This window comes from Caretta caretta, chromosome 9 (genome assembly GCF_965140235.1).
Source record: "Caretta caretta isolate rCarCar2 chromosome 9, rCarCar1.hap1, whole genome shotgun sequence".
Taxonomy (NCBI): domain Eukaryota; kingdom Metazoa; phylum Chordata; order Testudines; family Cheloniidae; genus Caretta; species Caretta caretta.
Genome location: NC_134214.1, coordinates 84,734,919 through 84,760,792, shown reverse-complemented (window position 1 = coordinate 84,760,792; position 25,874 = coordinate 84,734,919). Strand labels below are relative to the sequence as shown.

Here is a 25,874-nt window from a genome sequence, read left to right as displayed (position 1 = left end):
TTAGTTTTAATTTCTGAAGCGTAATCTGGAGCAGAAGTGTCATTGTGATGTAGCACAATATTTGAAGGGTGACATACAAAGGAGAGTTTACCATGAAATCAAAACTAGTGTGTCAAATGTAACCAAACGCTGGAACATTTCAGGACTCTACTTTCATAGGTTTTGTTTTTACATACAATGTTTCAGATGTGGGACTTCTAAAATGTTTTTCTATCATTTCATTAAAAAAAACCCAAACAGACAGGCAGTTTGACCTCTGTGAAAAGCAATTGCACTGTATGAGTTCTTTCAGTTTTTCTGCTTTGCTTATTCTGTGTTTGTTTTCATAGGGCAAAGTCTCATTATCCAGTTTTCATCACATTCAGATCCTATGGTAGCCTGTAAGTGTCCAATCTCTAAACTCTATAATACAATAGAACAGCTGTATGGAGGTCCATGTGACCACAACATGAATACTGAAAGTGCTGAATGCATGTGTATTTCATTGTTTATCACTCACCATTATATGTAGGGGTACAGTGTAGTTTATTACGTAGTCTATTTTACAAAGCTAAAATGCATGTGACTTAAGTATGGATGCTTATAGTAGAACACATATACATTTTTAAATTTCTAACTTAGTGATCTCGTTCATTACATTTTAAATTTGACATTTACAATATAAAGCAATACTTTAAAACATTTCCAAAGTGGCCTTTATTTTTTTAGAACTAGCACTCCATTTGACTATATCAGACCTGAAAACTATCCAAGAAAAGTAATACATTTGCCCTTTGATGAGCAATTATGAAGTGATACATGTTCAGTGTGGAAAAGGGATAGCATTTTATTGTAAGAGCCCACTAACTCATAGTGAATTAGAATAAAACTCTTGTGGGAACACATGTGACATTCACATGAATAACAGATGAGTTTGTTATGATCTGTGCTTCTAAAAAGAATGGCAAATGAATTCATAATGATTAGACATTTAAAATAACATATTCTCCAGTACTGCATTAAATCCCAGGCTGTAATTCAGCCGCAGGGCTATGAAGAATATGAAATGAAATGGTAGCAATGCATGTAGCTGAAACTGAATGACAGACTGAGAATTCAGTCATTTGCTACTTGATTTTTGTTGGTTATTAATCAAACTAATGAAGACTTACTACTCTGTTTAATGTGTTTGAATTAGGTATGAAATTTACAGATAGATCTTGTGCCTGAAATAGGAGGAGGGTGTGGATAACAGCGTATGGAGCATAAAAAGAATAGTGTGTATATATGATAAAAGAGAGAAGCAAATGGGTCACTAACATGCATAAAGTCTGAAGTTCTGATGCCTTTGAACACTCAGTTTGAAATATGTTCTGGACCTGAATTTTTGTAGGGTTATTTTGCTCATGGTATGGGCCTATATATACAATGAATACCACTGAGGAAAATTATTACTTTCCTGAGAGCAACATTTTCAAATGCTTGCTGCGGCCTCATGTTAGCACAGTGGCTTTCCGCCTTTCCAGACTACTAGGCCCCTTTCAGGAGTCTGATTTGTATACCCCAAGTCTTGTATACCCCAAGTTTCACCTCACTTAAAAACTGCTTACAAAATCAGACATAAGAATACAAAAGTGTCACAGCACGCTATTACTGAACAATTGCTTACTTTCTCATTTGTACCATATAATTGTAAAATAAATCAATTGGAATATAAATACTTAACTTACATTTCAGCGTATAGTATATAGAACAGTGTAAACAAGTCATTGTCTGTATGAAATTTTAGTTTGTACTGACTTCACTAGTGCTTTTTATGTAGCCTGTTGTAAAACTAGGCAAATATCTAGATGAGTTGATGTACCCGCTGGAAGACCTCTGCATACCCCCCAGGGGTACATGTACCCCTGGTTAAGAACCACTGCATTAGCACTCTGCTGACTGTCTAGCAAGAGAATGTCTCTTACTTGAATTCTGACCTCTGCATTGCTCTGTGGTGACACTAAGAGCATAGCAGTCTAGTAAGGTTAACTTTTGTGCCTTCCCAGGCAAAGAAGAGAATGGATTGACACGGAAGAAAGCGAGACAGCCCAAGAAGAAGAGGCTAGAGGACAACACAGAGCAAGAGCAGAGGAGAAGGAAAGGAAAGGGGAAAATATATAGGGAAAAACTATGGCTGCTCCTGGAACTCACAGCACCAAAAGGATCAGCAGAAGAGAGATCAGAGGCAGATCACCGGATGACCAGAATTTCAGTAGTACACACACTGGGCTGGGTGCTGTCCACGTAGACAGCAGAAACCCTGCCCCCAAAATCTTAAAATCTAGCTTAGACTAGCTCAGGCCCTGGAGCAGTGAAGTCACATCAACACAAACTTCAGCAGAGGCTATACAAACCCAGCCTGAACCCTGGGTAATTAGAACCAGGGCTAGCCTGTGCTGAGGTCACACTGCCACAGTTTCAGTGCTCTGGGACCTGATCTAGCTAGATTAAAGTGAGTTTGGGTATGTTGGCTCGAGCTACAACCACATTCAGTGATTGCAGTCTAGATATACCCTCAGGCCTGGTCTACACTATGAGTTTATGTTGGATTTAGCAGCGTTAAATCGAATTAACCCTGAACCCATCCATACAACGAAGCCTTTTTTTCGACATAAAAGGCTCTTAAAACCGATTTCTGTATTCCTCCCCAACAAGATGCATTCGTGGCCAGTACAGATACTGGAAAAGTCTGTTAATGTGTCTGGGGATGGAGTGGAAATCCTCCAGGGACATCTCCATGAAGCTCTCCTGGAGGTACTCTAAAAGCCTTTGCAAAAGGTTTCTGGGGAGAGCAGCTTTATTCCATCCTCCATGGTAGGACACTTTACGACGCCATGCTAGTAGCAAGTAATCTGGTATCATTGCATGACAAAGCCTGGCAGCATACGGTCCCGGTGTTTGCTGGTATTCAAGCAACATCCGTTCTTTATCTCTCTGTGTTATCCTCAGGAGAGTGATATCGTTCATGGTAACCTGGCTGAAATAGGGGAATTTAATTAAGGGGACATTCAGAGGTGGCCGTTCCTACTGGGCTGTTTGCCTGTGGTTGAAAAGAAATTCTCCCTGCAGTTAGCCACGCGGTGGGAGGGTGGGGGGGCATTGGCGCTGAGCTGTTCTCGTTTGGCTAGTAGGGATCTTCCCTGATACCAGCCACACGTGGGGGTGAGGAGTAAAGCAATCATCCCAGAGAATTGGGGAGCGGGGGGTGGGTTAGTTTGGTTTCTGCTGCTGCACGTTAACAGGAAAACCGCAGCACTAAATGGCCAACTCAACGTGCTTTGCTTGGTATGGGAGAGGAGGGCACTGCTGTTATGAAGGTTGCAGAAGCCGAAAGACTATGGCTTACCATGGCCACCTGCAAGCCGAATTCTGTTGCCTGGCACTGTGTGTGTGATCTCTAACACAAAAGCTGCAGGCACTCAATATAAGATGCAAAATGCGACCTTGTACCAAAATCACATGTGCTATGTAATGTGAATAGTGTTGTTCACCGTGAAAGAGTATAGCCATTGTTCTGTAAAATGTATCTTTTTAATACTTCACTCCCTTTTTTTCCTCCAGCAACTGCAAATGTTTCAAGCCTCCCTTCTCCATCCCAAAGGCTATCTCAGATAAGGCGGCAAAAAAAACGCACGCGGGATGAAATGTTCTTTGAGCTCATGCAGTCGTCCGGCACTGACAGAGCTCAGCAGAATGTGTGGAGGGACACAATAGCAGAGTACAGGAAAGTGGCCAATGAACATGAGGAGAGGTGGTGGCAGGAAGATCAGAGGAGGCATGAGGCAACGCTGGGGCTACTGCGGGAGCAAACGGACATGCTCCGGCATCTCGTGGAGGTTCATGAACGGCAGCAGGATCACAGACTGCTGCTGCAGCCCCTGTTTAACTGCCCTCCCTCCTCCCCAAGTTCCATAGCCTCCTCACCCAGACGCCCAAGAACGTGGGGAGGAAGGCTCCGGGCACCCAACCACTCCACCCCAGTGGACAGCCCAAGCAACAGAAGGCTGTCATTCAACAAGTTTTAAAGTGGCCTTTTCCTTCCCTCCAACCCTCCTCCCACACCCCACCTGGGCTACCTTGTGAATTATCTCCCTATTTTTATAATCAATTAATAAATAATACATGTTTTTTAAACGATAGTGACTTTATTTCCTTTGCAAGCAAGCTGTGATCGAAGGGGGAGGGCAGGTGGCTTACAGGGAATTTAGAGGCAACCAAGGGGGCGGGTTTTCATCAAGGAGAAACAAACAGAAGTGTCACACAGTACCCTGGCCAGTCATGAAACCGGTTTTCAAATCTTCTCTGATGCTTCCTGCTGTGCTCTTCTAAGCTTCCTGCTGTGCTCTTCTAACCGCCCTGGTGTCTGGCTGCGAGTATTCAGCGGCCAGGTGATTTGCCTCAACCTCCCACCCCGCCATAAACATCTCCCCCTTACTCTCACAGAGATTGTGAAGCACACAGCACGCAGCAATAACAATGGGAATATTGGTTTCGCTGAGGTGTGAGCGAGTCAGTAAACTGCGCCAGCGACCCTTTAAACGTCCAAATGCACACTCTACCACCATTCTGCACTTGCTCAGCCTATAGTTGAACAGCTCCTTACTACTGTCCACAGTGCCTGTGTACGGCTTCACGAGCCAGGGCATTAAGGGGTAGGCTGGGTCCCCAAGGAAAACTATAGGCATTTCAACATCCCCAACAGTTATTTTCTGGTCTGGGAAGTAAAGCCCTTCCTGCAGTCATTTAAACAGACCAGAGTTCCTGAAGACGCGAGTGTCATGAACCTTTCCTGGCCATCCCACATTGATGTTGGTGAAATGTCCCTTGTGATCCACCAATGTTTGCAGCACCATTGAAAAGTACCCCTTGCAGTTTATATACTGGCTGCCCTGGTGGTCCGGTCCCAAGATAGGGATATGAGTTCCGTCTATAGCCCCATCACAGTTAGGGAATCCCATTGCAGCAAAGCCATTTAGTATGACCGGCACATTTCCCAGAGTCACTACCTTTGCTAGCAGCAGCTCAATGATTGCGTTGGCTACTTGCATCACAGCAACCCCCACAGTAGACTTGCCCACTCCAAATTGATTACCGACTGACCGGTAGCTGTCTGGCGTTGCAAGCTTCCACAGGGGTATTGCCACTCGCTTGTGAACTGTGAGGGCTGCTCTCATCTTGGTATTCTTGCACTTCAGGGCAGGGGAAAGCAAGTCACAAAGTTCCATGAAAGTGCCCTTATGCATGCGAAAGTTTCGGAGCCACTGGGAATCATCCCAAACCTGCAACACTGTGCGGTCCCACCATTCTCTGCTTGTTTCCCGGGCCTACAATCGGTGTTCCATGGCATGAGCCTGCCCCAGTAACACCATGATCTCTAAATTGCCAGGGACCACAGTTTTAGAGAAATCTGTGTTCATGTCGTCATCACCACACTGCCATTGCCTCCTTGCCTGGTTTTTCAGGTGCTGGTTCTGCATAAACCGCACGATAATGCGCGAGGTGTTTACAACGGTCATAACTGCTGCGGTGAGCTTGCTGTGCTATGGCATCTGCTCGGGCAATCCAGGGAAAAGGGCGCAAAATGATTGTCTGCTGTTGCTTTCACAGACGAAGGGCGGGAGGGTTGACTGACGACATTTACCCATAACCACCCGCGACAAATTTTTGGCCCCATCAGGCATTGGGAGCTCAGCTCAGAATTCCAATGGGCAGCGGGGACTGTGGGAACTGTGGGATAGCTATCCACAGTGCACCCCTCGGAATGTCGATGCTTACCACAGTACTGTGTACGCACACCGCCGAATTAATGTGCTTAGTGTGGACGCATGTACTCGACTTTATATAATCTGTTCCCAAAAATCGACATCTGTAGAATCGGAGTACTTTCGCAGTGTAGACATGGCCTCAGTGATTTGTGTAATGCTGGTGATAGGGGTGGAGGGGCAGGGATATTCAGCACCTTGGCCCACCCATGGTCACCATCTACCAGTCCAGGTCCATCCACTTCCACCACATGGATTCTCACCCATTGGAGAGACCTCTGTGGTTCTCCAGGGAATAAGGAAGGTGGTGCTAGATGTGACTGTCTCTATACCAATACACAGAGCAGGGGAATACATGTGTGGAAGGCCCTGTCTGCGAACAGATTTCAAGGGCATGATCTGGCCACATGGTTCCTCACATTTTTTACAGGGGGTGGGAAATCTGAGCAGCATGTTTCTTAGTTTCCTTTGAAGAATTCTATCAGCGGGTTGTTTTCACTCCTCCATGAAACTGACTGGTGGTTTCATCGCAGAAAGCCACAGAGAACTAGGATATGTGAGGATTTTAGGACATCCATATGAGATAGGAGCATTGACACGGAGACAAATTGCCCACAGAATTCTCTGGGTTTTCATCTCCCCCATGACAGCCCTGCTCCTGTAGGAGCCATGTTTCCATAGACTCCTTACATTGTTTACATCAGAAAGGAAAGTTGCCATATAAAATGTGACCTGCCTTAAGTTTCATTCAGAGGCTTGAAACTGCAGGCATTCTACACTTTCTGTCTCTGAAGGGCTGCAATATCAAAACCAGTGTGGGCTCTTAGTGCTGAGGAAAGTGAAGGCCATGGTGTGTTACAATCATGAGTGAGTCATGGAGTCAGGAAGCAAATTAACCAAAAGAGTCATATAATTTAATAATTTCCTGCTCTGGTCCTAGATAACTATCCGTGTTCGGGAAATGAAGACAAATATTGGGAAAGCAGCTTGTGTTATTTAAAAAAATTGTGAAAGTCCTTTAGAAACAAAGGTATTACGTTGGAACAATTTATAGTGGGGGTGCTGAAAGCCAATTAACAAAACTGTAAATATGATGGAAACCACTCCAAGTGAGGGGGTGCTACCACACGCCCAGCAACTCTCGCTCTGGCACGCCTGTACTACACAGATTGTACTGAGGGAATGAAAGAGATTCAGGAAAATTTTGTCCTGCTATAGAATAAGAAACACCAGCTGAGCTGTAAAGTAGCACAGCGGTCCCTGGGTAAATCTGATTAACAGCTGGATTGTATTACTTTTAATTTGGCTCTCTATGCTTGGATAGCAAATACCTGACTAATTCCTTTTGCAAAACTGGGCTCTTATGAATATACTTGCTATGAGACTTTATATTTGTATTTATTTATATTTTTATTTTAATAAAATAAAAAAAATTAACTGCAGTTTTTGGAAAGACGTTTATTTATTTATAGAGTATTTAATACTACTGACCTACATATTTACTTACTTACTTATTAACTACTACTTACAGATCTCAATACCTAAATACTTGAGGTAATTTTTATTATCACCATTTTACAGAATATATAGAATCATGGAATCACAGGACTGGAAGGGACTTGGAGAGGTTTTCTAGTCCAGTCCCCAGCTTGGTATCATCTGCAAACTTTATAAGTGTACTCTCTATGCTATTACCTAAATCATTGATGAAGATATTGAACAGAACCGGACCCAGAATTGATCCCACCAGGATCCCACTTGATATGCCCTTCCAGACTGTGAACCACTGATAACTACTCTCTGGGAATGGTTTTCCAAACAATTATGCACCCACCTTATAATAGCTCCATATAAGTTAACTATCTGTATAACTGATGCAGAGACAACGATATCATCACATTGAGATCAATGGGAGTCTGCTAAAAATTGATATCACAATCTGTCCCAAAGAGACTACAGGGAATATTTTCAAAAGTGGGCTATGGATATCGAGTACCCAAATAGAAAAATCTTGCAACAGTTGTTTCAAAATTCCGAGTAACCCATAACTGCTGTTGAAGTCAATGAGAGCTGTAGTTACTCCTCGCCTCTGAAAATCAGGCCCACAGTGTCTCAAGCTGGGCACCCAAAAGCTGGGCCATCGTTTAAAAATGTTGACCTTAGTGACTTGCCCAAGGTAACATAGCAAGTCAACAGTAGAGTCAAGAATAAAATCCAGATGTGAACTCCTGATCCCACTGCAGTCAATAGCAAAACTTCCATTGACTTCAATGGGGCAAGATTTCACCATGGTCACTGGTTTCCTGGCTCTGTGTTCAATGCATTTGGCCATTGCTGGCCAACCAAATGGCTTAGTGGGCAAATTTAAAAAAAAATAATAGTAGCAGTCAGTCAATTTCCCATTTCAGTGCCAAGGGCCTGATTCACCACTGTTTTATTCCAGTTTACATTAATTGTGCTGGGTGAAACAGGGTGGCAGGTTGCCCCACTCTAAGAGCAAATGACAAAACCCTCCCAGTGGGTAGGTGATAGAAGATTGTAAGGAGCTACAGATTAATTATTGCTGATAACTTGGGGCAAGTATAGCTCATTAGACTCCATATTGAAATGTAGGGAGGTGGCTCTCATACAGAGGGCATTAGTGCTTGGGATGGGCATATCTTGTGTAAAGGAACCCTAGGAGTAGCCACATGTGAGGAGATTAAAAAATGGAATTCCAAAATAATACTACATAAAACTGCCCCGGGAGGTGTGGTGCATTTTTGACTCTACAAGAGCATATAGGTTTTTTGTCTGGAGGTAGGAGGGAGCTCCACTATCTGCCAATGGGATTGGCTTGGCTTTAGAGCATGCTCCCAACAAGACAAGCGTCACAGTTTATGTATCATCTCATTTTGTGAGATGTTGGCTTGCAATATAGAGCAGAACATGGTGGTTTTTAATCTTATGAAAAAGTAATTATAGTAAGGAAAGGCTGTTGGCAGTGAATGTAATAATAATAATAGTCTGCATTTCAAACATTTGTTTATAATTACAGTGACCTCAGCCTGTTGTTTTACTGCTAAAGAACAAACCTCACTCCAAATGCATTTGTCTACCACTGTAATGCTGCAGCAGTACACTCTAAACAAATTAGGGCTAATTGCTAATAACTCACTCACAGAAGGTCTGTTTATCAGGTTTGTGTATGCAAAGTGGGCTTTAAAAAGTAGGCTAATTTCTTAGAGACTACTGAGCAAATTCCACCTGTATGTTAATTCTTCAGGATCTCTTGGGAATAAAATGTGATTCTTCTAATGGGGGCCGGGGACCTGGGGGGAGGGGGCAGAGAAGTAAACACAGTATTGGGCTGAAAGATAAAAAAAAAGTATTTTAATATGTAGCAAACTAATTATTCATATGTAGCTACATATATCTACAAGATAAAGTATACTCAGTTTCCCTTCCATGGCAACAAGGAAATAACATGTTAGTGTATTTTATATATGTATATATATATATATATAAAATACACTAACATGTTATATACATGGTATATACACATACCACATATTTAATAGAAAAGATAGTTTAGAAATGTTCTAGAGTTTTAGTCTTTTTCATTGGGAATATGTTTTGTGTCACTTCACGTACATAACCAAATTCCCTTTGTGACCATGATTCCAGCTGTGCAGGGCTCAAAGAAAGAGCTACATTTTGGAAAACATGGATATCTACCTGACATGGAGACACACAAATAACATGTAAAAATCAAGTCTGAAATGCTAGGCTAGTTCTGTCTCCTGACTTTCCGAGATATTGAAGTATTTTGGATCAATGTTATATTAATGTATGTGGGACATTCCTCACGAAAGCTGAGCTCCTTGTAGCTATTGTTTTATTATACTATTTTACCTTTTGTCTTAAAACAACTGCAGTCAGCAATCAGTTAACATTAATTGTCAAGGTCTTTTCTGAAATAGTCTGTATTTTTAACAAGAAAGTAGTTTAAGGGAATGTAAAACTTTCCAGCTGGGTGTGGGCTCTACCTTTCCATAGGTGTTCTCTTCTCTCTGTCACTCAAACTACTACTCCTAGAGAATTTGCGCAGTGCTCTTTATAGCCAACATACAAGGGGAGCAGGAATTTTATTTGGAATTAATCCCTTATCCACTGGAGATCAAGAAGTGTCCCTGCATCCTGCCACCTTGAGATTATTAAAATTAGATGCATAAATTAGCTTTATTAAAATCCACAACATATTTAAAATATTTACTTATCACTCTATGCGCTTGTACATCATTGAGTATAAGCCAATGACATTAGACTACATAGTTTCATGTTAGTTTATAGTGAATGTTTCTTTCTGGTTCTCCTGCTGCTATGTTTGCACTGCAAACATGGTAGGGGAATTTTAAAATCCAAACAAAAACTATCTTCATTTAATTTATTGAATAACATGGAAATATTCTTTTATATATTAGTTTTTCTAAAAGCATTTTACTTTTGGGGGGCTATTTTATTTTTTTGTAAACCTCAATTTTAGGCATAATCTATACATGGAAATAACATGCCTTCAAAGAGCTGAATACAGGCCCTTTACAAGGTATACAATTCTGTGCTTAAGTTTCTTAGGCTATGTCTACACTACTGCGGTAAGACGACCTACGCTACACAACTCCAGCTATGTGAATAACGTAGCTGGAGTTGACGTACCTTAAGTCGAGTTACTGCGGGGGGTCGATGGGAGAAAATGTCCCGTCGACTTACCTTACTCTTCTCATTGGGGGTAGAGTACAGGGATCAACTGGAGAGTGAGCTGCAGTCAATTTGGCTGGTCTTTACTAGACCTACTAAATGGACTGCCGGTGGATCGATCTCAGAGCGTCGATCCCTGCCTAGTGTAAACCTGCCCATATTCTCAAAGGGAGAAGTACCATGGCAGTGAGCATTCATCCCCAGAGATAATTTCATAGGTAAAAATTTATTTTTTCTCTCTCTTCATTCTGTGAAACGAATGGACTTGCGGCCTGATCCAAAGACCACTGAAATCAATGGAAGGACTCTCATTCATGACAATGGGGCCTTAGAGAAAAAGGGCTGGATTCCCTCCTGTGTTTGAGCTAGTATAGGAAAGGGAGGGATGGGAACATCAGAGATCCTGCGGGCTAGTCTGTGCTGGACCCAGTGTAAATTAGAGCGGCCTAGGGACCCTATGCCAATGGAGGATCAAAGTAGTTTAGTAAAGCTCTGCCATGCCCCCTTCTTGTCCCCAACATGCCTCTTGTGCCAAGACTAGTGTGACTGGCGCAGGAGCCGATTCTGCCAACGTTACGAGAGTTCCCCTCCTCCAGTAGAATTCTCCAGTGGTCATTTGCAGCCATAATCCGGCTCCTTTGCCCTGCCTAAGTAGTGCAAAGTGGCTAGATTGTAATGGAGAATCTGTCCCAAAGTTGACAACTTACTCAGCTCCTGTGGCTGTTCACATATAGTGTCAAAAACTCTTACTCCAGAAGAACTAAACAAAAGCACCGATTAAGAGGTCCTGGGGAAGGGCGGAGCTCCAGCTGCTGATAGCCTTAATTTAGTTTCAGATTGTAGCCACCCTCCGCATACCCTGTGTGCAATGTAGTGCTGCATGTGTGTGACTATGCAAAGGTTGCTGCATAACTTCCACATGACTGGAGAGGTAAAAATAATCTTTCCCATACATCCAATTCTTTCTGCCTGAGGACAGAATTTAAATATCGATGCTGGGTGGTTTTCCTTCTGTGTAAAAGCCGCAAGTTCAATTCCTAGCCTTATCTGTCTCAGGCTACAAAATGTTTAATGAGGACATTTACAGTGGGCAAAGCTGCCACTGGAAAGGACACAACTAAAGTGAACCATGCATGAAATGTAAAGGTATATGGAAATAGTTTCTTAAGCATTTCATTTCCTAGCCAAGATAGTAGGGTCATAACTTTCCATACGACTATGAATTCTGTAAGTGAGCAAAACAAAGATGCTGGGAATTCTGTGAGGTTTATCCAGAGACTTGCCTCATAATTTTTAACAGGGGATATATAAAGAACTTTGGTCCCACCTGTTTGATTTCAGGGCACCAGAGTGGAGGTCAAGCTCCTATGATGCTATGTACATGACACATACCTCTCATTGTCTAGCTGCTTACTGTTCCTGTGTCCTAGCCTACTCTTTGGGGAAATTAGGATGTAGTCTGGAAAATCCTATGAATTCAGTAGGGCTCTGCATGGGTGGCCACTTAGATCTGATTGCAGGATCAGGCCCCTGAAGTATGAAGTACTTGCTGAACATAGGCTGTGAAAATGAGAGCTTGCCAGTTACTGTTCTTTTCCCTACACTTTGCACACCTCTTCTGATGTGAGGCTGTTTCAATCACTACATTACAAAGTTACACACAAAGTTATCGAGAGGCAGATCAGAGTTCAAGATCCCCAGTTAGCTGACACTATGCGGCTGAAAAGGGCTTCAAGCATTTCAGAGGCTGCATCTTCAGGTGCTGGATGGGAAATGAATAGACGCATCACCTGTTACTCGATAATGACCCCTGTGGGTCAACTCAGGAGTGATCCTGATGGATTTCAGAGGAAGCTGTGGCCCTCTTTGTCACAACAGCACAGAGAGTTTTGGGAGATAAAGTTTCCAAGGGAGGCTTGGAAGTATCTTCTTAGGGAAAATAAAATAGACTATGTGATGTTGGCCAAGTGCCTTAGGCTCCAGTTCAGCAAGGTACTTAACTACATATCTAACTTTAAGCACGTGAGCAGTTCCACTGACTCCTATATTCTAAACATCATTATATGTCTGTTGCTTTTTTGTTTGGTATATTTCAAGGTTTTCTAATAGTTGTTTATGCTAGGACCTAAAAGCCCCAGCCAAGGGGCTTTGTATTATGCTAGGACCTAAAAGCCCCAGCCAAGACAGAGGCCCCGTAGACACTGTACAAACACACTAATAAGAGCCAGTTCCTTCCCCGAGAGTTTACATTCTAAATATTGTAGACACACAAGAAGTGGGAGGAAGGGAGAATTATTATTCTGATTTTACAGATGGAGAACTGAGACAGAGGGTATGTATGTCTACACTGCAGTAAAACACCTGCGGCTGGCCCGTGTCAGCTGGCTTAGGCTGTGGGCTATAAAATTTCAGTGTAGACATTCAGACTCAAGCTGGAGGCAGGGCTCTGGAGTGTCCACACTGCAATTTTATAGCCCCACAGATGGAGCCTTGCAAGCCCATGTCTATTGCCACGGGCCAGCTGTAGGTGTTTTATTGCAGTGCAGACATACCTGGAGAGACTAAGGCCCTGATTCAACAATGCACTCAATCATGTGCCTAACTCTAAGCACACGGGTAGTCCATTTGAAATCAGTGAGGACTCTACATACTTGAATTTTTCAGTGTATTAAGTTTGACTTGTGACATTTTATTTGCACAGATTTCTAATCTTAGCTGCTTTGATGGCTGATGGCAAAAATCAGCAGATTTTGCAGGTGGTATTCAATTTGGTTACTGGATGTCTAAATACAGTATAGTAGCTAGACTGTCAGTAAAGCAGCAGATCTTCAGTTTGTGTATATCCCTAATTTTTTAAAAAATCAGTCCTGTAATGTTTCCCTTCCATTATACCTGTAACTGTTCAGCTACACCCATCCATTTCATGGGCAGTGCATACACAAACACACACATACAGAGACTGGATGTGCTAGTTTTTCAGTACAAAATAATTGGGTCATTGTATTACACCACTGTGAGAGTCTCAGCCTGAAAGGGATATTTTATTGACATTTAAGTGAAAAGGCAATCATAATATAATGGATCTTAAAAGTGGCTACACTGCTTCTGGATTACTGTATTGTTGCTCAATATTCCTGTCAAAATCCCTTTGCCCTGTGCTACCAGACTGAAGTCATGAGACTCTGTCCTATATTTATGTAACCTTTAGGAATATTTATAGCAATAAATGCAGCAATGTATTTTCAGTACAAATGATACATTCATGCAGTTTGACTTTATCTAATGTGTTGGTAGCAGCTTGAAAGAAATTAATACCAAAGTATAAAGAAGTTTGTTTCTCATGCATGCTTTGACACACTCTAGTGGCAGGAAGTTGCACTACTGCTTAAGCAATGGAGCCCAATTAAGGTTAGACTTGACTCTGTGCCAATCCTTTTTTTCTTTTCCATGTGCAGTAATTGTTCAACTGAAATTAACCTTTAGTCTGTTATTATTATAGTACGGTAAACAGCCTGACAGTGGAGAATTTACTGTTCAAACCCTGACTTTAGTACAAAGTCATATTATTCTTATTTATTTTAATTTATAACATTTTGGCTCCGGGATTTTTGTTGACTGTATGCTCAGATGGAGTCTCACACAGCAAGCCCCAATCTGGTTCAGCTTTTTAGGTGCTGCCACAATACAAAAGTTTAATAATAAGAAATAACACCCATCCACAAACTCTACCCATTATTTAGCTATATCTACAATTTACACAGGAATTTACTCAGACAGCCTCATCCATAAACCAACCATCATCAAATAACAACCCAATAAACCATTCCACAAAGAACTACTCATTTATAGCCAAACCCCATCCAAAGCTCGTGTTCTGCTTATTGAACTGATCATAAAGGTCTCGTGCTCCCTCTTTCTGTTTGTCATATTCACCTGTTGTCTATCATCAGAAAGTTAGATGGTGAGCTCTTTGAGGCAGAGAATGTCTTTTGGGGGGTGTACCTGTGTACAGTACCTAGCACAATGGGGACTCAAACTCTGATTGGGGCTCCTAGGCATCACCATGTACACATATGAAATATAATAATAATTAATCTAAGCGTGGCCCAGGAGAAACTGGTACATGGTGCAGTGGAGGAAGGGATTCTCCTTAAAGGTAGGAAGGATGGTCTACTGCTGCGGTTCTCAAACTGTGGGTCAGGACCCCAAAGTGGGTTACTATTCCATTTTAATGCTGGGGCCCAAGGCCAAAACCGAAGCCCAAGGGCTCAGGTTACAGACCCCCTTGGGGCTTTGCCCCCCCTGCCTGGGGCAGTGAGGCTTGGACTTTGACTTTGGCCCCGCCACCCAGGGCAGCTGGGCTCAGGCAGGCTCAGGCTTCAGTCCCCCCTCTGGGGGTCATGTAGTAATTTTTGTTGTCAGAAGGGGGTTGTGGTGCAATGAAGTTTGAGAACCCCTGGTCTAATGGACTGTGCGCTGGGTTGAACCTCAACAGTCTGGAGTTCATTTCCTCACTCAGCCCAGGACTTCCTGTGTGACCTTGGGAGAATCACTTTATGCTGTGCCACGGTTGTTATTCTGTCAAATACTAGAATAATACTTGCCTGCCTCACGGGGGGTGCTGTGTGGCTAAAGCCACTCAGTTATAGTGAAGACAACCATATCAGTATCTGGATAGATACTCTATTAAATGCTATCTATGGAACATGCAATTGGCATGACCAAAAATATTTTATATAGGATCAAGAGCTTTCAGACTCTGGCAGTTACAATGTTCTTGGTCTGGCTGGGAGCTATTGTGTCTCCCTGTGTAAGAGCAGCCTTATGTCGGTGTGATAAATGAAGGGAGGGGCGGGGGGTTGGCTCCCTTTTATGGACACACAGTCAGCCAGTTAGCTATAAATCCCCTCTTGGTAGCTGTTCTCTACTTGCTCTACATGTAAAGGGTTAAAAAACATGCAGGTAAAAGGAGGGGAGTGGGCACCTGACCAAAAGAGCCAATGGGAAGGCTAGAACTTTTTAAAATTGGGAAAAAAGCTTTCCCTTTGTGTGCTGTTGTTCTTCTCTGGGAAAGAGGGGAACAGGGAGCAGTTATTCATTGCTCAGTTAGTTAAAGCAAAACTCTTAGAGATACGTCTGGTGCCTTAGAGGTATAAATACTACTTCTTCCATTTGCATTACTGTCAGTTCCTTTTTGACCTAAGTCCTAATCCAAGCAGGGAATAAATCAATTCATAAATGAGAAGAGGATGGATGAGTGTGCATCCAGAAATAATAGCATCTTGTCAAGGCTCAGTCAGTCATATCCATTGAGGCATCAGTAGTTAACCTAAGGTCATTCCCATCAAATAGAGCTTTGTAAAGCTACAACATGGAGGATTCTCTAGATGCATTTGGAGAATACTACTGTAGCGACAAAGCTTTTCTGAAGGATTCAACTCAGTTCTTTCCATCTTATTGTTTTGAACTGATGTCATCTTGACTCTACAGTGAATCCACTGTTGGCTTGCATTAAAAATAAATGATCAATTGAGCATTACATATAAATGTATTAAAGATTTTATGTATGGAAAAAACAAGGATGGGAAAGGTCAGAGCCTCGGGGTGAAATTATTACAATCTAAAGATGTTTGGGGAAAAATGTTGAAAATGTTTTGGTAGAAAACAGAAAAAAATTCTAAACACACATTGTCACTTTGTTAACTTCTTCTGTTAGAAGCTCCCCAAAGTAGAGGTGACAGTGAAATTCTAAACTCTTGTTATGTAGCTTGGCACCAGTGATTCCTCTTTTTTACTTTGAATTACTAATCCTGTGAGGCTTAATTTGGAAGTTTTAGAAATGGTTCTTCTTCCTGTTTAAATAAATTGGGTTGCCCTATGAAAAAGGGACGTATGTTGATTGTAAGATAGAATAAAGAAAGTTGGATAAGGTGCACAGAGAAAACAACTAACAATGCTCTGCACATGAACTGTCCAAAAAGCTCTGCAAATTAGCTAATTAATCTTCACACTAGCCCTGTGAAGTCAGTAGAAAGGCAAGAAAATTGAGAAGGCAGTAGAAATTGAGAAAGAGGTTATGTGATGACTAAGGCTATTCAGTGCATCAGTGTCAAGCTAGGCTGAAGTTTAAATTATGGGCTTACTATTTACATTACCAATAAAGTCAAATCCCAGGAAGGGGGTAAGCTGATGTGTGGATACTTTGCTCTGAATAAGGGGGGAAAAACACCTGCTTCCACCTAACTCTAACATAAAGATTCTAGGTACTTATGTGGTCCTAATTACTAGTAACTGAATGCCTCCCATTACTTCAGGGCAACATGCTTTCTCCTCCTTCTCTGTCACCAAGAAACAGACCTGAAGAAGAGCTCTGTGGAGCTCAAAAACTTGTGTCTTTCATCAACAGAAGTTGGTCCAATAAAAGATATTACCTTACCCACCTTGTCTCTCATATCCTGGGACCAACAAAGTTACGACAACACTGCAAACACCAAAAAAACAGGGTCAGGCTTTTTTCTTTTGGAAGGAGAAGTATCTTTCTAATGCCAGTTTTTTGGGACAGATGAAGACAGGCAAACTATTTGATTTATCTTCCATGTTACCTTAACATATTTGCACTGGTGTTAATTTTCCCACTTCTGTGGGAAAATCTGCAGGGCAAGAATTGGGCTCCTCAGCCACTTAAAAACTCACCAATGAACCCCCTTGACAGATATCATCCTTGTATCAAGGGATAGCCAAAGAATATGTTAATTAGAGCAGAATTTTTCTCTGCATTTTGCCACCATGCTTGCTATAATTCTATATGTGCATTTAATAGGCCATTTCTGTCAACTACATTAAAATGTATTCTCTCATTTAAATATTTTGATCTATAAACATTTCTTGGAGCTTTGGAGATTCCTTCAGTCACATGTCAGGAAGTATGGTGGGTGGTGGTGTTATCTAATACAGAGGACTGGGAGCTAAGATTTTCTGGGTTCTATTCCTGTCTTTGCCCTGACTCACTGTGTGGCTTTGGGCCCAAATTTTCAAAAGTGACCACTTATTTTGGAGTGCCTCCAATTTTGGGTCCCCATCTTGAGAAACTGGGGCGTGATTTTTTTTAGTGATACTAAGCAATGAAACTTAATGGAGCTGCCGGTATTTAAAGTTGGGCATCCAAAAATGGAGGTACCTAAAAATAGCATCCACATCTGAAAATGTTGCCCTTTCCCTCAGTGTCACTTTCTTCATGTATAATGGATAACTCTATGACAATACACCTCTGCCCTTTGCTAGAGGAGATGGGAACTGTGACGGTCATAGACCCTACATTACTAACAGCTAATGGAGAATCTCCTTTACCAAAAAATGGTTTTAGAGCAGAATGATCTGAATTCTATCCCTGCTATTGCTAGGCATTTTGATGTGGCTGTGATAGGAGCAGCAGAAGTTTCCTAAAAGTGGGGGGCCACCAGCGTCTGAACCATGGTCCTGCCCCCCTGCACCACCTCTTCCCCCTGAGGCGCCGCTGTCATGCCACCCATTCCCCCCAGACCCTTGTGTTGCCCCTTCTCCCCTGCCCCCTGCTTGTTCCTCTCTGCCCCCTCTCCCTCATTGCTTGCCCTCGCAGCTGGTAAAAAGTGATGGGGCCAGAGCTCCCTGCCCCTCTTCTCCCACCTCTGTTCCGGTATCCCTGGGCTGGGGCCAAGGTATGGAGTACATTCTTTAGCCAGCTATGAAGTGTTCAGGATAATCCTTAAAGTTTGTGAAGAACTAAGTGACTACAAAGTTGTTACAATCCATATTTATGAAATCAGGCCTTCAGTCTCACCTGGGGGATGTGAGAAGTTAGGTAGTTAATATGTCTACAGGGTACTTGAGAGGTAAAGCATCAGATAAATGCAAAGAACTATCATTAGAACTCATCAAGGTGAAAAGACTCTAGTTTCCTTTTCCCTCACTATTCTTAGGTAAAAATGTATTTGAAAAAAATATCAGTTCAACAGAGTTAGTCTCTTATACATGTAGCATTCAGTCCTACATTGTTTGGTCTCAAGTTTGAGTTAGATGCCAAATATCTAACTCTTTGTTCCAAAGGATTTATTTCTTTTCAACACAATAAAAGTAACATTAACCCCTGATTGTGGGTGATGTGTTTATTGTGACAGCCATTTAATATAGCCGAGGGCCTGCCATCTTTAAATGGATGTCCTTGATATACTATACCCTGTACTGCTAATGTAGGATTGTAGAGAGACAAAGTGGGTGAGGTAATATCTTTTATTGGTGAGAGAGCCAAGCTTTCGAGCTTACACAGAGCTCTTCAGGTCTGGGAAACTAACTCGAAGTGTCACTGTTAAATACAAGGTTTGAACAGATTGTGTAGCATAAGTAGTTAACATATATTTCAAGGGACCATTCAAGGTGAAGTGGCCTCTTAACACCCCTCTAGTTATAGGGAGGAAAGGAAGTGGAGTGGGGAAAGCAACTGGGAGGGAGGGGGTGGTTGTTAGTGGGTTACAGATCATTATAATAAGCCATAAATTCAGTGTCTCTATAGTCCATGATTTTTAGTGTCTAGCAAAGTTATGAATTTAAGCTCCCTGGCTCAGCTTTTGAAAGTGTTGTGCAGGTTTCCTTTGAAGATGGGGACTGATACGTTGGATGTGGAGTAGGATCTGACTGTTTTGCAGTCTTATAGCTCATTTGAATGCTCAAACATTGCGAATATTTGCAAAGTGATTCTAATTTTTTGACTGGCACTTGCAATAACATACCTCAAATTTCAATCATCAATTTTGCCAGCAAACTGTGTCTCTGGATATGTCTACACTGCACTGAGCCTCCCAGCCCAGGTAAAGAGACTCACTAGCTCTAGCTCGAGCACTAAAAATAGAAGTGTGGGTTTTACAGGTCAGGCAGCAGCTCAGGCTCGCAAGCCCACCTGACCCGTGGGTTCTAAGCTCAGGGAGCTAGCTCGAGCCTCCGCTGGTGCTGCAATGTCCACACTGCTATTTTTAGTGTCCTTGCTGAACTAGTGTGAGTCTGTTTACCTGGGCTGGGAGGCACTTTTCCAGCTGCAGTGTAGAAGTGTTCATTTGGAAGTAACAGCTATTCAGTTCTAAGCATATAGTAACAGAAGCAGTTGTTCTAGTTAGATGCCTTTAGCACTAGTCTACTCCTCTGACATCAGTACAACAATCTATGAAAAGCCTTCTGTAATCACATAGGTCAAACGTACTGTAACATACAGTACAATTATAGCATCCGTATAGTATATCCTTACATGTCCTTGATAATGTTTACTCATTTGAGCCTGGATTCTGATCTCACTTGGAGTCATTCCAGGAAAATTACTCCAAATTTATATCAGGGTTCCTGCCCCTGATCCTTATGGAAACCCTCTATGAATGATTTTGAGAGAAGAAATCTCACTCCAGCAAGAGATTAAAGCTAGCTGTAGCTGTACTGTACTGACAGTAGGTCCCTCAGTTTCTTCAAAAAGACTGATTAACCAAATACAAATTACCCCCCATGTACCTTCCTCATCCAAAGTACTGGTCCCATTATCCCATCACTTTCAATAGCGTTTTTCAATGTCATAAGCTAAATCTTGCCTGTCTTGATGTTGTTACCTGTCACAACCTTAGTCTTTGTGCAGAGATCCCAGTGATGTCAGTGGCATCTCCACATGGAGAACTGGAATAGAATATGGCCCTTATTATTTATTCATATGTTTGGGGACTGATTCTCATTTCTTTTACACCAGTGTAATTCAGTGATACCTTGACTGAAGTCACTGGAGTTACCCCTGTGTAAAGCAAGAGCCAGTGAGAACAGACTCATGCTTGGAGTCTTCACAGCTATAATTTTTTAGCTAAAATTGGCAGGACACTTTACAGGTTGATCACTTACAAGAGTTTCTCTTTACCTTCTATGTAAGGGAGTTATATGACTGTGTGAAAGAATAAATATATCCTTTCAGTTCATGGTCAGACTATGTAGTAAACTCTATTTTTAATCAGGTTAGGTTCCATTCTACACCCTATGTATTTTTTTTTAAATTATATTTATATCCAGTAGCTCTTTACAGCTAATTGCCTCTAGGCAGGGCGCATCATAAATTCCTGAGTTTGTATAGTATCTACCATAACGAGGCCTCGATCCTTGCGTTTTCAGGTGCTACTGCAATATAAATCAATGTATTGAAAGTTTAATTAAACTCTTATTCACCTATATAAATTTTGAGCCAGACTGTGGCTGGCCCTGTGTGGATGCACAAGGGGAGAAGAAGGTGCATGAAGCTTTTTTCCCCTCCTCATTTGTGTTCCCGTGCAGGGGTCACTCACAGTCCCTGGAGGGAGTGCAAGAACTGCATGAATCTAGCACTATGAGTGGGTCTGTACTCACTAAAAGGGATGGGCAGGGCACCAGCCAGCAGAGTTGAGCAGGTGTGAAAGCAGTGCAGTATAGTGTAATCTGTGACAGGTTGGTAGAGCTCCAAGTGACAACAGGTGCTGCACACAGAAGCCTAGCAGAATAACCACAGCCAGCATCAGGCGCATGGACTGAAACTGTCTTCTTTATCATGGCTCTATAAACAGCAGAGAGGCTGCTTCATTGGCCCTCTACAACAGGGAGCCCTGCATTCCAGGGGGCAAAGTCTCTACGTGCAAGCAAGTGGGATCCTTGCCTCAGCAGTGGCTCCCATACACAGCCCTGATGCATGTTATTCTTGTTCCTGGCATGAGAAATCTGTGCAAAGGGCTTTGTGCATGAGGCTGTGACCAGGCAAAATATGAATGTGCATGAACACAACATAAGTGTGTGCCCAATTTGGGTGCCATTTGGCACAGCTGGAAACTGTTAATCCCTTTAATCCATATCCCCTTCCCCTTAACTCTTCACTAATGTCAATAAGGGTCTTCAGTTTTCAACAGGAGAACTGACCTATGCTGTAATCTATTGTAAAGATGAAAAGTTAATCTATACTTGATCCCATCTACTTTTCTATTTTAGAGGTAATTTCCTTTCTGAATTAAGCTGCAGTGTATCGTAGAGTAACCCATTCATGATCTCTTCCTCTAATATTAACTCTCTTTAATGGTACCATTTCAAATGATATTTTCCCTATAATAAGTGTAAACAAGCTCCACCTACATAGGTAATGGTCATCTACACAAGTTTACCAGTGTAATTAGTTTTATCACATTAAATTGTTCAGATTTTAAACTCTTTGTGGGCTTGTTCTGAAGGCAAAACTTCCATTGACTTCTGGCTTTACTGAGAGTTTCTTCTTTAACAGCCATGTGGGATCTGGCCTTATATGTTTGCATGGCAACCCTTCCAATAGCTCATATCCAATCCTCTGCTGACAATAAGCAGCAATTGCTTCAGTAACCTATTATTTTTTAGCAATAGCTTTTCAAAATACAGCAAACCGTATACATTTCTTTCTTTCTGTCTTCAGTTTCTGTGACAAGGTATAGGGGCCCTTCAAGATTCCCAGTAAACCGGGTGCTTACTCCCTGCCTCACTCAAATATTCAGGATGGAGTAACAAGGCTGGATCAGGGGCTAAAGACCTGATGCGGATCTTTCATTAGCTTTATACCAGTGTAGTTCCAACAGGTTCAATGGAGTTACTTCTGAGACTCAGTAGTGTGAAAGGAGAGTCAGTGCTCAAAGCCCAACGAGGCATTCAGAAGGAATTTAGGACATACCATGTAAATTGGTAGTGAATGGGGAGAGAGGCCTTTACAAGAGGCAAAACTCCACACAGAAGGTCTAACTCAAAGTCTTTCCATTGACTTTAGTAAACTTTGGATCAGGCCTCCAATAGGCTGACTTGTAATCCAAGGTGTTCTGCTTGTTTTCGTTTTTGTTTTTAATTTGGATTCTTTCGTACCTCAGCCATTTGTTCACTTTTCATATAACTCAGGCCCACGGATGCCCAAGGACAAAGCCCGGATTAAAAATCTTGCTTGTTGACAGTCTTTGTTTTGTTGCTGAACCCAGTGCTGGCCCACTGCCCCTTTCCGCACTTGTACGCTCATGTAATATTATTTCTCCCCACCCCTTAAATCTATCCTGTTGTAGAAAACCTCTCACAGGACATTTTCAAGCTAAAAAACGGAAATAAATATCTATCTGATCAAAAGGCGGCAGGGGAAGATTGAACACCTCAAACTCTGAGGGTCTTGCTAACTTTTGTTTCCACTGCAGATGCAGTGTCTAAGCACTTTTATAGGAAACATTATTCCTTATGGGACTCCATTAGTACTCCATGCTCTCACCGTTTCCTGACAGTAGACACAGGAGGCAGGCATTACTTATTCTGTTAGAAGGTTTCCCTACCACTAGTGCAATCTCAAACTGTCCAAAATGTCTCTCTTAATAGGACAACACACACTGAGCTGCAGTCAAATATTTGGATGCTAAAGATTAAGCCCTCAGGAGACTTCTGTTGTTGTTGCAATAATGTATCACCAACCATTAAAGGATATTTTAAAGCTACTCCAATTTTTCCAAAAGGCCTCTGGAGAGGTAAAGAAGAAAAAAACCTCTTGCATTTAATGTCTGCAGGGAGTTCTAGAATTTGGGTTGTAGATTCATCAGAAATAAGCAATTTTCCTGGGATGATATTCACATATATATATATATATATATATATATATATATATATATGAATAAAGTACCAGAGGATATTTAACTGTTCTCACTGCTATTTCAACCAAACTGTATGTGTTGTAAAATGGGAATTTCACCATCTTTACAGAGCCTAATTCATGCATTTCTAGACGAGGAGAACTGCATGATAAAAACCTATTTATTTTTGGTGTAAATAGGTCTTCTACCTTAGCATTAGTGGTATATCTGAGATGTCTTTGTAGTGTTAACACGCTATTATACAGCAGTTTTAACACACTGTAGCAAAAGCCTGTGCACAAGACAAGAAAGCAATGTATGTAACTGTAGATCAGCAATATTGGGTCTTTTTAAATAATGTTTCTAGTTAAAGTACATAAAACAAGTCCTAGACTTGAATTGTTTACTCAGCTAAATAATAAAACCGACATTCAGCCTAGTATCAGGGAAGCTCAGGCAACAGACATATCCACAATTCAATCATGGTTAAAAATTACAGCTCTCCAAAATGTGCTGAAATGTAATGGGAAAAAGAAGGCTGGAACTGAATGAAATCAGTGTCAGTCGTTGATTTCTAGAACATACAAAGACAGTGAGTATAAACGTGTTACTTACAAGTGCTGAGGATTTTAGGGAATGAAAATGGAGACCAGGAGCTGGAGACTGCCTGCCATGCCAGCAGTGTTGATTTGGAAACGATGGACACAAATAAACATTCAGCAAAGCTTAAAAACTGTAATGCAAAGCTAGCCAAAAGTGTCCATGTCCTTACCGTGCTGTGGCTGGCAGGCAATCCGTTTCTGGGAGCCTTCAGTCCCGCTAATCAGGCTCCGGGGATTTTGTTTGCAAGGGAGATTGTCCTTTAAGTGATCAGTGCAGGAAAACGGAGAAATAAAGAGAAATGAGCAAATTGTACAAGGCAAATAGCTGCAGGTCTTTAGCATGCTCCCTGCGTTTTCCTAAGCTGCATCTGCAGGAGAGAAAATATCCCCAAAATAGCTCAGGCTGTCAATGACTTGCTGAAACCTGAGAAAGAATTGCTGAATTTAAAGATCTGCATTGCTGTGGGTGTATAATTAAAATGAGAAACTGCTGGCAGGAGGAACCTGGGATGGAAGCACATGCTTAAGGAGTAACTTGCAAGTTCACCAGTGTCAGAACGTGACCTGACCCCTGATTTTCCCCTTCCTCCCTCTCACATCAGTTAACCCCTATGAGTTCAATGTGGAGGAAAATTCTGTACTAGTGCAGTGGGAGGGAGAGGATACATAGATGGCCAAGAAAGCTCTTTCAAACCCTATTATCTGTGGTTCAGTGACAGTAAGTTACAGCAGTGTCCCACTTTCTACATTTCAAAGCAGTCAAATAAGCTGATGTTATGCATAGGTCTCTGGAGCTGCAAATTTTAACCTAAGGAAATCTCAACTGCATGCAGATTTTTGTTTTGACAGTCTGCAGCAGGTTAATTAATGTCAGCCTAGTGCTGAGGCTAGTGTAGTCTGTTTGAATCAACCTTAATTTTAAAGACTACACCAGCTGTGTTGTTAAAATGATTCTTGAAAAATATTTTGAATGGGGTCAATGCCAACGATAGAGAGGAACTAAGAGTTGGATGAAGATATAACCAGGAATAGTGGGGTTAAATTTAAATAAGGGGAATATATGCTGATATCAAGGAAAAGAACTGATCATAGGATCTGTTGAGCTAAGAAATAACCTCCCAAGGGATCTGGTAGTAGCTCCATTGCTTTGGACATTTAAAATACGACCGAACAAGACACTACAAAAAGTTCTAAACAATACAGCCCCGCATTTCCGGGAGATGGATTAGAAGACTTAATAAGTAGTTATTTTCCTTCTATAATCAATATGGGTCTAGTCCTGCCAGGGGAATACTCTCCTCCTCCCCCTGCCCCCAGTCACTTGATGCCAGCTAAGATATTGGAAGATAGCCTGCAAAGCAGCAGTAAGGGCCCTCTTACCCTTAGCACAGGGGGAGTCCAGGAAGTGCAGAGTCAGCATAGTGAGACTCAGTGCGGGAGCATGGCGGGCAGCTATCTGTGCCACAGCTCTCCCCATCAGTTGGATGGAGAAATAGGGACCATTGCAGTCAGGGGGTAACTTCAAGTATCCCCTGAGTCTTCTCTAACCTGCACCATAGACTGAATGGGCCCCTGGGCAGTGGGGAGGAGCTCTGCCTCCTTTCTTGGTCCTTGCCTTCACTGGGATCAACACTGGCACAGGGATGAATCAGGGCCAAATATTTACTCTGACAAAACTCCCAGAGATTAAAGGGACTGACAAGAAAGCCTGGTGTGCTAAGGAGGCTATGTTATACCATGTGGTTTAGGGCCTTGTTCAGGTTACTTTAGTCAGGCAAACTCTGATTGTTTATATTATGGTAACACCTGGAGCACCAGAGGGGGATCAAGGTTCTGTTGTGCTGACCTGAATGGAGCAGGTTGGGAAGTTTTAGACAAAACAGTTTTACATCAGAAAATGCTGATTTGTCAGGAACAAAACTTTTTGCAGTAATGTGTCAAGTTCAACAAAACACTTGTTGGGAAATTTCGCAGGTCCGTGATGGAGTTTCTGGTCAAAATAAGAGTGTGTGTGAACACGCGTATGCAAGACAGAGACCCACCCCAGTATGGCCGGCTTTGTAGCCTGGCATGTTGGAGACTCATGTTGAAGTCCCTGCTCTGCCTCATTCAGGCAAGTG

At 42.1% G+C, this 25,874-nt stretch overlaps 1 protein-coding gene across 4 annotated transcripts in view; it reads right to left on the bottom strand.

Moving 5' to 3' along the window:
- AMMECR1 (AMMECR nuclear protein 1) overlaps window positions 1–24,221 on the bottom strand; it is a 152,132-nt gene extending 127,911 nt beyond the window's left edge. For all 4 annotated transcript variants that reach the window (XR_012670004.1, XR_012670006.1, XR_012670005.1 and 1 more), the window contains exon 1: window positions 23,925–24,221. Coding sequence is in view for 1 of the 4 variants with exons in the window: in XM_048862717.2 (XP_048718674.1) it covers window positions 23,925–24,096 (172 nt within the window). In the remaining 3 variants the exon portion in view is untranslated. The remainder of the gene's footprint in view (window positions 1–23,924) is intronic.
- Window positions 24,222–25,874: the final 1,653 nt, after the last annotated feature.